At 39.9% G+C, this 13619-nt stretch overlaps 1 protein-coding gene across 6 annotated transcripts in view; it reads left to right on the top strand.

The window, feature by feature from the left end:
* Positions 1-13619, top strand: part of nfx1 (nuclear transcription factor, X-box binding 1) — a 105375-nt gene that overhangs the window by 46015 nt on the left and 45741 nt on the right. For all 6 annotated transcript variants that reach the window (XR_011349895.1, XR_011349894.1, XM_069913624.1 and 3 more), the window contains exons 10-14: positions 1855-1952; positions 2053-2083; positions 4248-4327; positions 8548-8656; positions 11932-12051. Coding sequence is in view for 4 of the 6 variants with exons in the window: in XM_069913624.1 (XP_069769725.1) it covers positions 1855-1952; positions 2053-2083; positions 4248-4327; positions 8548-8656; positions 11932-12051 (438 nt within the window). In the remaining 2 variants the exon portion in view is untranslated. The remainder of the gene's footprint in view (positions 1-1854; positions 1953-2052; positions 2084-4247; positions 4328-8547; positions 8657-11931; positions 12052-13619) is intronic.

Raw genomic sequence — 13619 nt, 5'->3', positions numbered from 1 at the left:
ACAGGATCTAAGGTGGGAAAGAGTGAGGATTTGAGGAATAGGACAGACACATCTTAACTATTGGAGAGAAGCGATATAGCACAAAAAATATGACATTTCAGATGCTCATTAGAAGGAACAGTCACTAAATTAGGAAAAATTGGGAAATTGCTATACTTTGACAGGGTTGATGCAATCTATTAAAAGTCTTATGGAAATGGTTCTTGGGGAATGTATGGTCATTTTGGGATATCGCAATTGCATATGCAAATCAGTAATAATGAGATTCAGAATGTGAAAGATCTGCTTTTAGACTAACCGCTTAATGACCTGTACCTCAGACTAATTTTCCCTTTATCCAGATAAGATGTTGCAGCCTTGTATTAGGTATCATTTTGCAGCCTAGATGCTCAATCTGGATGATCAGAAGGTTTTCATTCTGTGAAACACAAAACTGCACAAGAACATGCTCTTCAGCCCTCATCTCAGTGTTGAGCATGATGTTCACGTTAAACTAAAATTCTGATTGCTCATGGTACTCATCTATCTGTTCCCTGCATAGTCATTATTCTTTTCTAAAGGTACTGCTTCACTATTGTTACTTCCTTCAGTGGTCTATTTTATGGCCTAAGACACACATGTCAAACTCTGGCCCGCGGGATATAATTATATTTGGCCCGCAAGATCATTTCAAAAATGTATTAGAGGTGGCCCGCCCTGCAGCGAGAGCCGATGCTGTTTTTTGGTCATGTCACCCCCACCATCCTCCCCCTTCATTGCACATCCTTCCTCATTGTAACACGAGAAGTCTGTCGATGTCATCAGCCGGCAAGCCAGTTGGAAGGCTCCCCACACAACCAGTCACTTCTCCCACCTGTCGAGCGGTGCGGCGGATGGGCGAGCGCCTGTGATTTCCTGTCGGCGCGACGGGCATGGCAGGCTGCGCACGGCCCCCGGGCAGCGCGAGCCCCGCGCGACTGGCACCGGACGGCCCTTCCACAGCGCGAGCGCACTTCTCCCGGTCGCCACGGCCTTCAGCGCTTGCACCCGCGCGGACCCCAGGGACGGCTGGTTCAGCCCTGCACGTGAAGAGAGAGATGGTGGCTGTCCGCAAAGGCTGATCGGCAGCGCGCTGGGCCTGAGTGGGTGGGTAAGAAGGGGTGGGCAGAGGGTGTAGGTGAGGAGTAATGGGCAGAGGAAGTTATGGTGGTGCGAGGGGCAGTTAGAGGGAGGGATGAGTAGAAGGAGGGGTGGATAGGGAAGAGGTAAAAGCGGAGGGGCAGGGTGAATAGGGGAGGGGTGATTAGAGGGTGAGAGACGGGTAGAGGGAGGAACAGGTTGAGGGGAGAGGCAGTAGAGGGGCGTGTATAGGATGGGGTGGGTAGAGGCAGAGCGAGTGGAGTGAGGGGTGAGTAGAGGTTGGGTAAAGGACTGGTCAGGTAGAGGGATGGTGGGTCGAGGGTGAATAGAGGCCTAGAGCCTGAGGAGTGAGCAGGAAATGCTGAGTCCTGATGCAGGCCAAAATGGACACAGCCTGTGAATGCTGACTACATCTCCACGGGGACCAAATACGTTTCCCTCAGGTCAAGCAAAGGGTGAACTTGAGCTACCTACTCCTGACCTGTAACATTATCCTCCTAAAGTTATATCCTAAAGTTTAACATTACATATGTTGAAAGAAGAGAAAACATGCAGATGTTGTTGAAAATTTTCAATAAATATTTAGTTCGGCCGTCGACTTAGTCCAAATTTTTTTAATTTGGCCCTCCGTAAATTTGAGTTTGACACCCCTGGCCTAAGATGTTATTCAGGTAATTATGTAACTGCAGCAAGTATGAAATGTCCAGTATTAATTGTGATTTTCTTGAAATCTAGATTTTATTCATACTTGTAGTAATCTGTGCCATGAAGGTGAATGTGGATCATGTGCTGGAACTTCAACTGTTAATTGTCGATGTGGATTGAGGAAGAAGGCAAGTAAAAGTATAATGTGTCAAGCTCAATTTATTATTGTTATTGTTAAGTCATTCTTAAGATGTAAGCTTGTGTAATGATTGATTATCTTTTCCATAGGACGTTCCTTGTGCCAGTATTACCAAGGAAGGTAAGCACTAGAATGTGCTTCATATTTTTTTCATGTGGATGAAAGATATTCAAAATTTGTTATTTGTTTTGTTTCTAAATTTATCCAAAATGGGCTGAATAGACATTTATAGTTTGTTTCCTTCTTATACCTGTATATGGGTGGCATAGTGACGTAACTATCATAGCTGTGGCCATGAGGCAGAAAAGACCCCGATTTGATCCTGACCTCAGGTGCTGTCTCTGTAGATTTCCTCTGGATATTCTGGTTTCCTCCCTTATTCCAAGCACATGCAGATAGGTTAATTGTCTACTAAGTTGCTTGTAGAGTGTGGATAAGTAGTAAAATTTGGCAAGAGTTGATGAAAATATGATGAGGATTAAAACAAAATTGATTAAATGGGTGGTTGATGGTCAGTGCAGATTCCATGACTTAATGGCTATGATTTTCAAATGAAGCGAGTAAACTTCAGAGCCATATTGAAATTGTTCATTTTAGTTTTGTTCTATCCGTCCTCTAACAAAATTTCTAATAGCAGAATGGCTAATTTTGAACGTTTGTTTTTGATTTGTTTACACAATCCACTAAATGTTTAATTTGGAATTTTAATCTTGACAGTGGAAGGAATGTATTTCAAAGCTAACATGCACAGCAATTAAATATTCTGTAATACATTTTTTTAAATGAAACAACAGCTTCCAAACACTGCAACCTTGCTCCTGAGGATGATAACAGAAATAAATTCAAGTTATAGAGCCACCATAATCACATGTTAGGTTTCCATTATCTGGTGAAAATATAATCTGTTAGATATCGAGGACTTACTTTTCAATGTTGGTAAATTTTACAAGTGCTTCCTGGATCTTTGTGCTGAGCAGTTTTTCAATAGTGACACAGCGGTCAGCAGCAAACTGCAATGATTCTTTTGACCAGGAGGATCCAGGGGAATGATATGCTGCTTTTTTTGAAGTGCATTTTTCACATGGTCATATATAGAGAGCTGATGTATCGTACCTATTTATTTGTCTAGAGCAAGTAAACATTTTGATGACATGTAGGAGACTGTACATTGTACTTGTGTTCATGACATTGTTACGAGCCTAAAGGACCCCAAAACCCAGCAGCAATAGACATTCACCAAGTCAAAAGTTGTTTCTAATTATCTTTAAACATGAAAACAGAATCAAGGTTTAACTTATCTCTATACTTAACTAACCCAAATTAACCCCCTTCTAATTCTAAGCGCATGTGTATGTAATGTGTGTGTAAATTTAAGAAAAGTTATTTGGTTCACAGTTCAATCTCACTTCTCCTTCTTCCAAGTTTTCTGGATGCAGGCAATTTTTATACTGTGCACAGAATTTAACATGTATAAAGTTCACCAGGCTTTGGTGCTCAAAAGGTAAATGTTTACCATTCAGGAAGGTTCTTGTAGGGTTTGCAGAGAGAGAGATTTGTTGTTCCAGGATTTCCACAATCGAGGTACCACCATTAGTCATCTCAATTTCTCGCTGATAAAACTTGCCCCATCAGGGTTTTCCAGATGATAACCTCTTTCTTTCAGGCTACCACAGAGTTCCTCTCTGTTCTCTTATTCCAAGAGAAACATTAGACAAATAGCACTTCCAGCCATCCACTGCTCTGGAACTTTCTGTTTCCAACCAGCTTTTCCTGGCTTGCACTGTTCAGCTGCTTTCAGTGTCACACACACACACTGGCTGAGAGAGCTTGTGGAACTTGTCTTCTCTTTTTCTTTCTCTCTCTCTCTCTCTCTTCCCCCCAGAACTACTAGAAAACCATGTGACTCTCTCACTTGCCAAAAAACCCCACCTTCTTCAGCAAACCACAGCAGTTCTCCTCTCTTGGTCAAGCTGTTGTCTTAGATTAACAAAATCCAGGAGTGACCTTTCTGTGAGCACACTGTAGGTACTTTTTAACAGCCAGTTTCTCTTCTCAAACAATGGTCTATTCATTTCATGACCTCATTTCAATTAGCACCTACTTGTGAAATTCTCCATAGATTCTGCAATATTACTGAATATGAATTATTCAGTCTTTCAAATAAGATCTATTTTAAAATGTGTGTATGTATGTAACCCACTCTAATTTTACCAAATCCCTCCCAATATTTATACTCCATTACAACATTTAACACTCATTATGTAAAAATTCTCTTGTGTAACAGAAAAGCTGTTCTTGTGTGACAAGCGCTGCAATAAGAAACGTTCTTGTGGCCGCCATAAATGTAATGAAATGTGCTGTGTGGTAAGTAGAACAAAATCCATTGGGATGTCATAATTGCTAGTTTTATTTGTTTAATGCAAAGAGAAAATAGAATGACAAAGAAATGCAGTGTGATAAATACAAACTTTTCTGATAGAATATATTGATTTTTTTTGTTTAAAAAAACTGTAAATGTGATTGTTTTATTTTCAGTCGTCAATGCGTCAGACAAAATTGAGATTATAATCAGAGAAGTTGTCTTGTATCCAAGTTGGTGCATTGGTATCGACATGTGACCAGGTAGCAGGGAATAAAGCACAAGCTCCAAAGACTTGTTTATCCAATAACAAAAAGAAAAATTAATTGCAAGATCACAAGATGTATCAGTAGGCCAATTGGCCCATCAGGTCTGCTGTGCCATTTAATCATGAGCTTATCCTTATCACTCAGCCCCACTCCTCAGACTTCTCCCTGTAGCCATGATGCCCTGACTCATCAAATACCTGTCATTTTCTTTCTTAAATACACCCAACAACCTCGCTTCCACTGCTGCCTGTGGCAACAAGTTTCACAGACTCTCAAACATCTGGCTACGTCTCTATGAGGTATCCCCTCTTCCTTCTGTACTTCATCGAATACAGTCCTTGAGCTGACAAATAATCCTCATATGCTAACCCTTTCCCAGTATCATTCTCGCAAATCTTTTCTGAACCCTCTCCAATGCTGGTACATCCTTTCTCAAATAAAGCACCAAAAACCGTACACAGTACCCCAAGAGAGATCTCACCAGCTCACTATAGAGTCTCAATATTACACCCCAGCTCTTGTATGCTATTCCTCTATAAATGAATGCCAACATTGCATTGCTTTCTTTAGAGTATCTTGCACAAGGACTCCCAAGTCTCTTTACACCTCTGAATTTTGAATTTTCTCCCCATCTAAATAATAGTCTGCCTGTCTATTTCTTGAACCAAATTATATGACTATACATTTCCCACATTGTATTTCATCTGCCAACTCCTTTCCCATTCTCCTAATCCATCCAAGTCTCTCTGTAGCCTCACTATCCTTAGCACCACCTATTTTGGTGTCATCTGCAAATTTTGCCACAAAAGTATCTATTCCATTATCCAAATCATTTATATACAAGCGGCCCAAACTGACCCCTGTGGAACACCACTAGTAACAGGCAGCCAACCTGAATAGGATCCCCCTTATTCCCACTCTCTGTTCCTGCCTATTTACCAATGCTAGTATCCTTCCTTTAATTCCATGAGCTCTTATCCTGTTAAGCAGCCTCATATGTGGCTCCTTGTTGAAGGCCTTTTGAAAGTCCAAGTACGCAACATCCACTGCTTCTCCCCTGTCTATCTGATATCACCTCAAAAAATTTGTAGTTGGGTTGTCAGGCATGATTTTCCTTTAAGGAAACTATGCTGACTTGGACCTATCTTGTGATGCTCCTCAAGGCACTCCGTAGCATCATCTTTAAAAATTGATTCAAATATCTTCTCAACCACCGACGCCAGACTACCATATTAGGTCTACAGTTTCCTTTCTGCAGCCTCTTGCCCTTCTTAAAGAGTAGAGTGACATTTCATAATTTTCCAGTCCTCTGGAACCATACCAGAATCTTTTGATTCCTGGAAGATCATTACCAATGCCTCCACAATGTCTACAGCTGCCTCCTTCAGGTCCAGGCGAAATATCTTCCTTAGACCATTTAGCTTCTCAAGTACCTTCTCTCTTGTGATCTTGACAGCACTTACTTCATTTGAGAGTCCAATAAGCTGCTAATGTCTTCTATCATGAAGGGTTATCCAAAATATTCATTCAGTTCCTCTTTCATCTCGTCTCCCATTACAATCTCTGCAATGTAATTTTTAACAGTCCTATGTCTACTATATTCTCTTTTGTTCTTCATATACTTAAAAAGCTTTTAGAATCCTCTTTTGATATTATTTAACCTCCTTTCATTATTTCTCTCTTTTCCTCCTAATCACCTTTTCAGATGCCTTCTCTAAGTTTTTTAAAGTTTTTCAGTCCGCTATCTTCCCACTATTTTTTTTTTTGCTTCCTTGTATGTCCTCTCTTTTGCTTTTACTTTGGCTTTAACCTCACTCATTAGCCACAATTGTCTCATTTTTCCCATTCACAACTTTCTTTTCTTTTGGTATGTACCTGTCCTGTACATGCCTTTTTTTTTTGCAGAAACACTAGCCATTGCTGATATGTTGTCTTCCCTAATAGTGTGCTTTTCCATTCGACTTCCTCAGATCCTCTTTTATGTGACTGTAGTTTCATTTACTCCACTGAAATATCAACATATCAAACTTTAGCCTTTCCTTTTCAAATTTTACAGTGAACTCAATCATATTGTGATCACTGCCTCCTAAGGGTCTTCTGGTTCATTACACAGCCCCCAGTCAAAAACAGCCGATCCCCTGGTGAGCTCATCAACAAGCTGCTACAAAAAACCATCCAGTTGACATTTCACAAACTCTCCCTCCTGGGATCCTGTACTGACCTGACTATCCCAATCTACTTTCATGTTTATTGTAACATCCTTATGACATGCCTTTTTTGTATCCTGTTGTATTTTATAGTCCACATCCTGTTGGCTGTTTGGAGACCTGTATAAAACTGGTGTTAGGGTCCTTTTACTTTTACCATTCCTTACCTCAACCCATAAGGATTCTACTTTTTCTTATCCTATGTCACTTCTTTCCAATGATTTGATATTGCTGTTCACCAGCAGAACCTCGCCATCCTATCTGCCTATCCTTCTAATACACCGTGTATCCTTGGATGTTTAGCTCCCAATGACACCCATCCTTTAGCCATGACTCAGTAATGGCCACAACATAGTACCCTTAATCTGTAACTATACTCCAAGATTATCCACCTTGTTTCTAATGGTGCGTGCGTTTAAGTATAATACCTTCAGGCCAATTTTTGAATGCACTCTCTGTCATCTCTCTGGTTGTAATTTTGTCCCATCACCTCCTTGTCATCCTTGCTGCACTCTATCCTTGGTTTATTTTTTCTTTCGCCCTTCATCAGCTCTGACACTCTGATTCCCATCCCCCTGCAAAATTACAGATACTCCTCAACTTACATCAGTAGTCTGTTTTGGCCAACCAGTCGTATCTTGGAATGGACATATGTCAGAATTGCACTGTATCCATGTTATAGTTTATCAAATTCAATATGGCGGCCACCAAGGCCAGCTCTCACAAGAAGTTGGCCACGATGCCAACCTCTTGCAAGAGGCATTATTTTCCATAGATAGGCCTGACTTTCACCTGTAAATGCATAATTGTAATATTTTTACTTTTTTTAAAAAAATTGGTCATGTGTATGGATGGCCGCGTCACATAGGTGATAAGTTGGGAATATCTGTAGTTTAAATTGACCTTACCAGCCATATTAAACATGCCTTCCAGGATATTGGACCCCTTTGGGTTCAGGTGCATTTCATCCTTTTTGTATAGGTTGTAGTTGCCCCAAAAGAGATCCTAGTTATCCAAGAATCTAAAGTCCTTCCCGCTGCATCAATTTCTAACCATGCATTTATCTGCCCGATCTCACTATTTTTGCCCTCACTAACACGAGCAGATTACCACACTGGAATCCTGCTTCTCAGCTTCCTTCCTAATTCCTTGTATTCTCCCTTCAGGATATCTATACTTATCTTTCCTATGTCATTGGTACCAACATGTACCGAGACTTCTGGCTGTTCACCCTCTCTCCTCAGAATGTTTTGGACCCGATTGGAGACATCCTGTACCCTGGCACCTGGGGACATGATCAGAGACATCCTGTATGATTACCAAATTACTACCTACTCATTGCTATATTAACATATTAATATTAACATATTAATGATTGTATTTATAACTATATTAAGATGCTGGATAATTCATAAAAATGGAATAATATATTATGTGTAAGATTCACTAAATGGCAGTTAAATATGTGAAACAAAATGTTAGAACTTTTGGACTGTTATGACAAAGATTACAGGATATTTCCCAGCATGCGTATACCTTTCATAAATGTACCCTTCTCTCCATCTATGCTAACAGCAGAATTTCTTTTGTTCTCCATTTGTACTACCTGCCTTTCTGCTTCAATGAATATTAAAACAAGTGTGTTTCCATAAAAGAGTTGTTCGGATCATTTTGAATTTGGAAAAGGTTAATGCTGTAATGCCACTGGTAACATAACCAGTTAATTTCATTCTCATTTTTTTCCCCAAGGATACTGAACATAAGTGCCTTCTTCTTTGTGGACGCAAGCTTAATTGTGGACAGCATAAGTGTGAGGAACCTTGTCACCGTGGAAACTGTCAGAATTGCTGGCAAAGTAGTACGTTGAATATCATAAATGATCATTTTAATAATACACTTTGATATCCAAGAATAATGTAATAATTAATCAAAAAACTTGTATTTGTTGTCTTTACGATGCAGAAATTTGAAGTGAGATGATCAAGAACAGATTATCCATTGTGAAAACTGCTATAATTTTTCAAAACGTGAAGCAAAGCTCTGAATTCTTCAGAAAATTTTGTGGTCTTTTTAATTATTTGCAAGTTTTTAAATACGTTTTGGTCCTAGCCTTTTACCCTTTCACCCTTCACATGTAGCACATTATCTCTTTTTTTTTTACAGTGGCAACAGGAGATCTTATCAGCATTTCAATCTTCCCCTTCCACCCATTTCTGCAGGGATCATCTTCCTTCTCTGTGATGCCTTGGTTTATTCATCCCTAGCTTCCCACCTCCCCCTGTCTCATGGAACTTACCCCAGCAACTCTGGGAGGTGCAGTACTATTCCCTACAATTCTGCCATCCAGCGACCCAAACAGCCCTTCCAGATCAGACAAAGATTAAAGTGCACCTCAAAACTCATTGTATTCGGTGCTCTTGATGTGACTTCCTGTACTTCACTGAGACCAAGTGTAGTCTAGGCGGAGTGATGACAAGCCGAAAATAAAATTACAGATCCTCCTATTCTCTCTGGGTAGTCTATCTACAACTCTATGGCATTAATGTTCAGTTTTCCATTTTCAGGTAACCCACACTCTCTGTGCTCCTTTATCCCTTCTTCTGTTGCCCAGTTCCCCCTTTTTACCCATGCTGTCATCCTTTGATCCCCTCTTCCACCTGATTCCATCTGCCCATTATCCCTCACTTATCTAGTTCCACGTAACACCATCCCTAGTTACACAATTTGAGAATCTGCAACCTCTTGTGTTTCCACTCAACACCTTCCTGCCTCAGTCTTTACCTCCACCTTTTTTCCCCCATCTCACCTGGCTCGTCCTATCCATTTTTTTTCTTTCTTATCTGTCTCTTCCTTGCACCTACCAGCTGTCATCTCTCAAACTGCCCCCCCCTCCAAAAACCGGCCCATCATTTCCTTCCTCATCTGATCCACTTATTACCTGCAAGCCCTGCCTCACCCTTTCCCCACATCTCCCCTTTACATGCTCAGTCTTGACCTAAATCATTGAAAATCCCTCCTACCCCACAGTCCCTGCTTGATCTGCTGAGTTCCTACAGCGGTTTATTTTGTGCTCGAGATTACAACTTGTGATCTCTTGTGTCACCAAGTTTTCAATCGGTTGTGCTGCAAAATTAGGAATATTTGAGAGGGCAGCATTTAGTGCAACACCCTTACAACGCCAGCGATCGGGACCAGGGTTTAAATCCTGTGGCATCTGTAAGAAGTTTATATGTTCTCCCCAAGTCTGTCTGGGTTTTCCCTGCGAGTGTAGGTTCCTCCCACCATTAAAAATATACTAGGGGGTGTAGGTTAATTGTAAATTGGGCATCACGGACTCTTGGGCCGAAATGACTTATTGCCATGCTGTTTGTCTTAAATATTTTTTAAACATGAAATAAAATCAGGAGGCATGATCCTTCTGCTCTTTTGTCTGATGAAGTAACTTTTCCATTTGCTTAAACTAGTTAACAAGGACTTCAATTAAGCTATAGGTTTATTTATAATCCTAAATTGGAAAGAATGATTAGAAAAATGGTAATCTTCAGCTGCAATTAAGTCAAAAAACCTTGTTTCAAATGGACCTTTTGGTTCCTCCTCCCCATTCTGTCAATCTATAATATGCTGGCTGATCTTTTTAGCCCATTTTACTTGATTCCCTAATATCTAAAATTATATTGATGTCATGTGATTGAATGATTTCCATTTCACTCCTGGGTAAAGAATTTCTAAAGCTCCCATCACTGGCAAAATAAATTTCTCTTTGAAAGTGATTGACTCTTTATTTTGAGCCTATGACCATAATTTCTGGAGGGCTCTGCCAAAAGGCTATATATAAACTTTGCACCCACCCTGTTTAGTTCCTTAAGAAGTTTGTGCATTTCGATAGGATCACCTCTCATTCATCTAAACATAAAACAGCATAGTCTGCTTAATCACACGTCACACTACAGACATTCCATTCCGGGAATATTTCTGGTGAGCCTTCACTGTATTCCGTCTGTTTGCAAATACATCCTTCTTTAAGTAAAGATACTAAACCAATATTTCAGATGATGTCTTGCCAGGTCTCTTGTGTAATTGAACCAAGACTTTACTCCTTTTAAATGGCAGCACTTCCAGAGATGATATAACAGCAGTGCTGCCACTGGTGAGGACCCAGGCGAATGGGAAGCAGAATGCCAGTGCACCTACATGGGGTCCTATTACACAGTCATGATGCTGACAGCCCCATGGAGGCTTTAAAGAAAATTGTTAAAGGAGCCAACAGTGGTTTTTAACATTTAGGAACAACTGAGGTATGGGCCAAAGTGGCACCACTCATGCTTTGCAGCAGACTGTGTAGAGTTGCAGGCTCTGGGGGATCAGCAGTCATGCACAGGGAGCCAGAAATGGAAGAAACCCACCCTCTGCTGAGAAGGAGACCACAGCATTGGACTAGCAAGGGTCTCAGCGGCTGAAGGACCCATGCAAGCTGTGGGCTATTGGAGATTAGCTTGTGGGAACCAAGTATATGAAGGGATCCTGAGGGCATTAAGGACTCCCAAGGGGGCCTTGGGTGCTGAAAGCTTCCTGATTGTATCAGAGGTTCAGATCTCAGAGCTGTGATTTGCCAATGGATTGGTCAGGAAGCTGTGTGGCTGCAGAGGTTATGGGTTCACTGTATGAAAATTCAGGCATTCAATGTCTCTGAAGGGACTCCCTTTCTCTTATCTCACTGTTGGAAGTGGCAAGAAATGCAAGTGATGTCCCTTTGTGTATTTAAGGCAGGCAAAATGATGAATTGTGTGTATTAATTGCATTTTGTGTATTAGTACATGATAATAAAGGAATCTTGAACTTGCCTTCTCACTTGAAGTATCATTTGCACACCACTTATCTGGAATATCAACATAGTCTCCCAAAGGTCCTCTACAATTTTCTTGTGCCAGTTCCAGCTGCCTAGTAAGAAATCCTACTGTAGGTTGATCAGAGTTAAAAGTCAATTGAGAATGCTTTCATTTCCTCACCCTGTCATCATGTTTGTCAAACATGTTATTCTTTCTACTGTTTAAAACTATGTATGCTTCTAGTGTCTGACATTGCATACTTTCATCAGATAGTTCTCCCACAATTATTTCCATATTTGTTGTTTAGGTTTTGATGAACTGACATGTCATTGTGGAGCATCAGTAATTTATCCTCCGGTGCCATGTGGCACGAGACCTCCCGAGTGCAAAAAACTATGCATCAGACAACATGAGTGTGATCATCCCGGTAAGAACAAATTATTCCAACCTGTCTGTAAAATTATAAACATTTTGTTATTGTCAATATAATAGTTATCACAGTGTACAATTTACTAAACACAACACAAAATGTTCGGTACCATGGGATTGTGCAGTAAGCATTAATTGGGAGAATACGGGTAGAGACCTAAGTTTTGAGAAGAAAATGCACAATCATGAAAAATGAAGGTGTTTTAAGATTTTTTTTTAATTGAGTGTACTGCTGAAGGTTGAGCCAATGGAGGTGAAGATTAGGATTTGCCATGAGAGGCAGAATTCAGAATCCCTTTGGAAAAACACTCAGGCCATTTCAAGGATAATAAAGGCACAGGTGAAGTAGCCTTAATACAATGAATGAAGTGCAGATTTTTTTTTAAATTGTGTGGAATGGTGAGTCTTTAAGCAAAACACTGCTATATTCTGGATTTATTGGATGATTATAAAAATGATGCTTATCTTGGGCAGTTGAGACTTAAACCAGAAGAGGGCAGTATCATAAAGAAAGAAAGATGCAAGTCCAATTCTATGGATTTAAAAGCTGCCAATTGGTTATGGAATAGGGAGGATGATGCGCTGTAGTCACATAGAAGGTTATTTATGATCGATGTTCTCAATTCTGAGAATAAGATTAGAAATCAGATTGAAGTGACTTAAGCAGAGAAAGGTAAGTACCAGTTGGGTTGCAAAACATGGCATCTTAAAATGCTGAAGTTGAAGTTGTTGGGATGGATTCAACAAGAATGCTACAGAGGATTGGGTTTAAAAAAAAAACTATAGAAATTGTAAGGCTTGGAACAGTAAACTGAAGATATGGAACAATAAAATTAAGTTGTGAACAAGAGTATTTGGCAGTGACATGTTATTGGTGGAATGGTGAGTCTTTATGCAAAACATTGCTATATTTTGGATTTATTTGGATGATTGTAAAAATGATGCTTATCTTTAGACAGTTGATCTTAAATCAGGAGAGGGCAGTATCATAAAGAATTATGCAAGACAATTCATATGGATTTAAATTTAAAAAATTCCACCTATGAAATTGAAAATCAAAAAGTGAAAAAAAAACAGATGCTGGAAATCTAAAATACAAACAGGATCCTAGAAATTCTCAGATGTTAGGCTGCATCTGTGGGAAGAGAAATAGAGTTAATGTTTTAGATTGAAGATCCTTTGTCAGAACTAAGAAGGAAACTAAAGATAATTAAAGTGGCAGGCAACAGAAAGGTCAATCACCCTTGTGGACTGAATACACATAATCCACAAAGCAGACATCCATTCTGCATTTGGTTTCTCCAATGTAGAGGAAACCGTGTTTTAATTCTTGACTGCAGAACACTAGATAAAGGTGAGTAATGGTGTCCTTCAAACACAATTTACAAATTTTCAGATTGTACCAAATTGGGAAAGATTACAACAAATTACCAGAGGTCATTAATAAACTTGTGGAATCGGCAAATAAGGTTTGAGATGTAAAAATACATAGTTATACATTGATAGAAATAATTAGAAGGTCATTTACTAATTGTGGATTTTGGAAGGGTAGAAGAATATAGGAAT

Source organism: Narcine bancroftii, chromosome 1 (assembly GCF_036971445.1).
Source record: "Narcine bancroftii isolate sNarBan1 chromosome 1, sNarBan1.hap1, whole genome shotgun sequence".
Classification (NCBI taxonomy): Eukaryota; Metazoa; Chordata; class Chondrichthyes; order Torpediniformes; family Narcinidae; genus Narcine; species Narcine bancroftii.
Note: the sequence above shows the minus strand (reverse complement) of the source record. Positions and strands in the feature narration are given on the sequence as shown.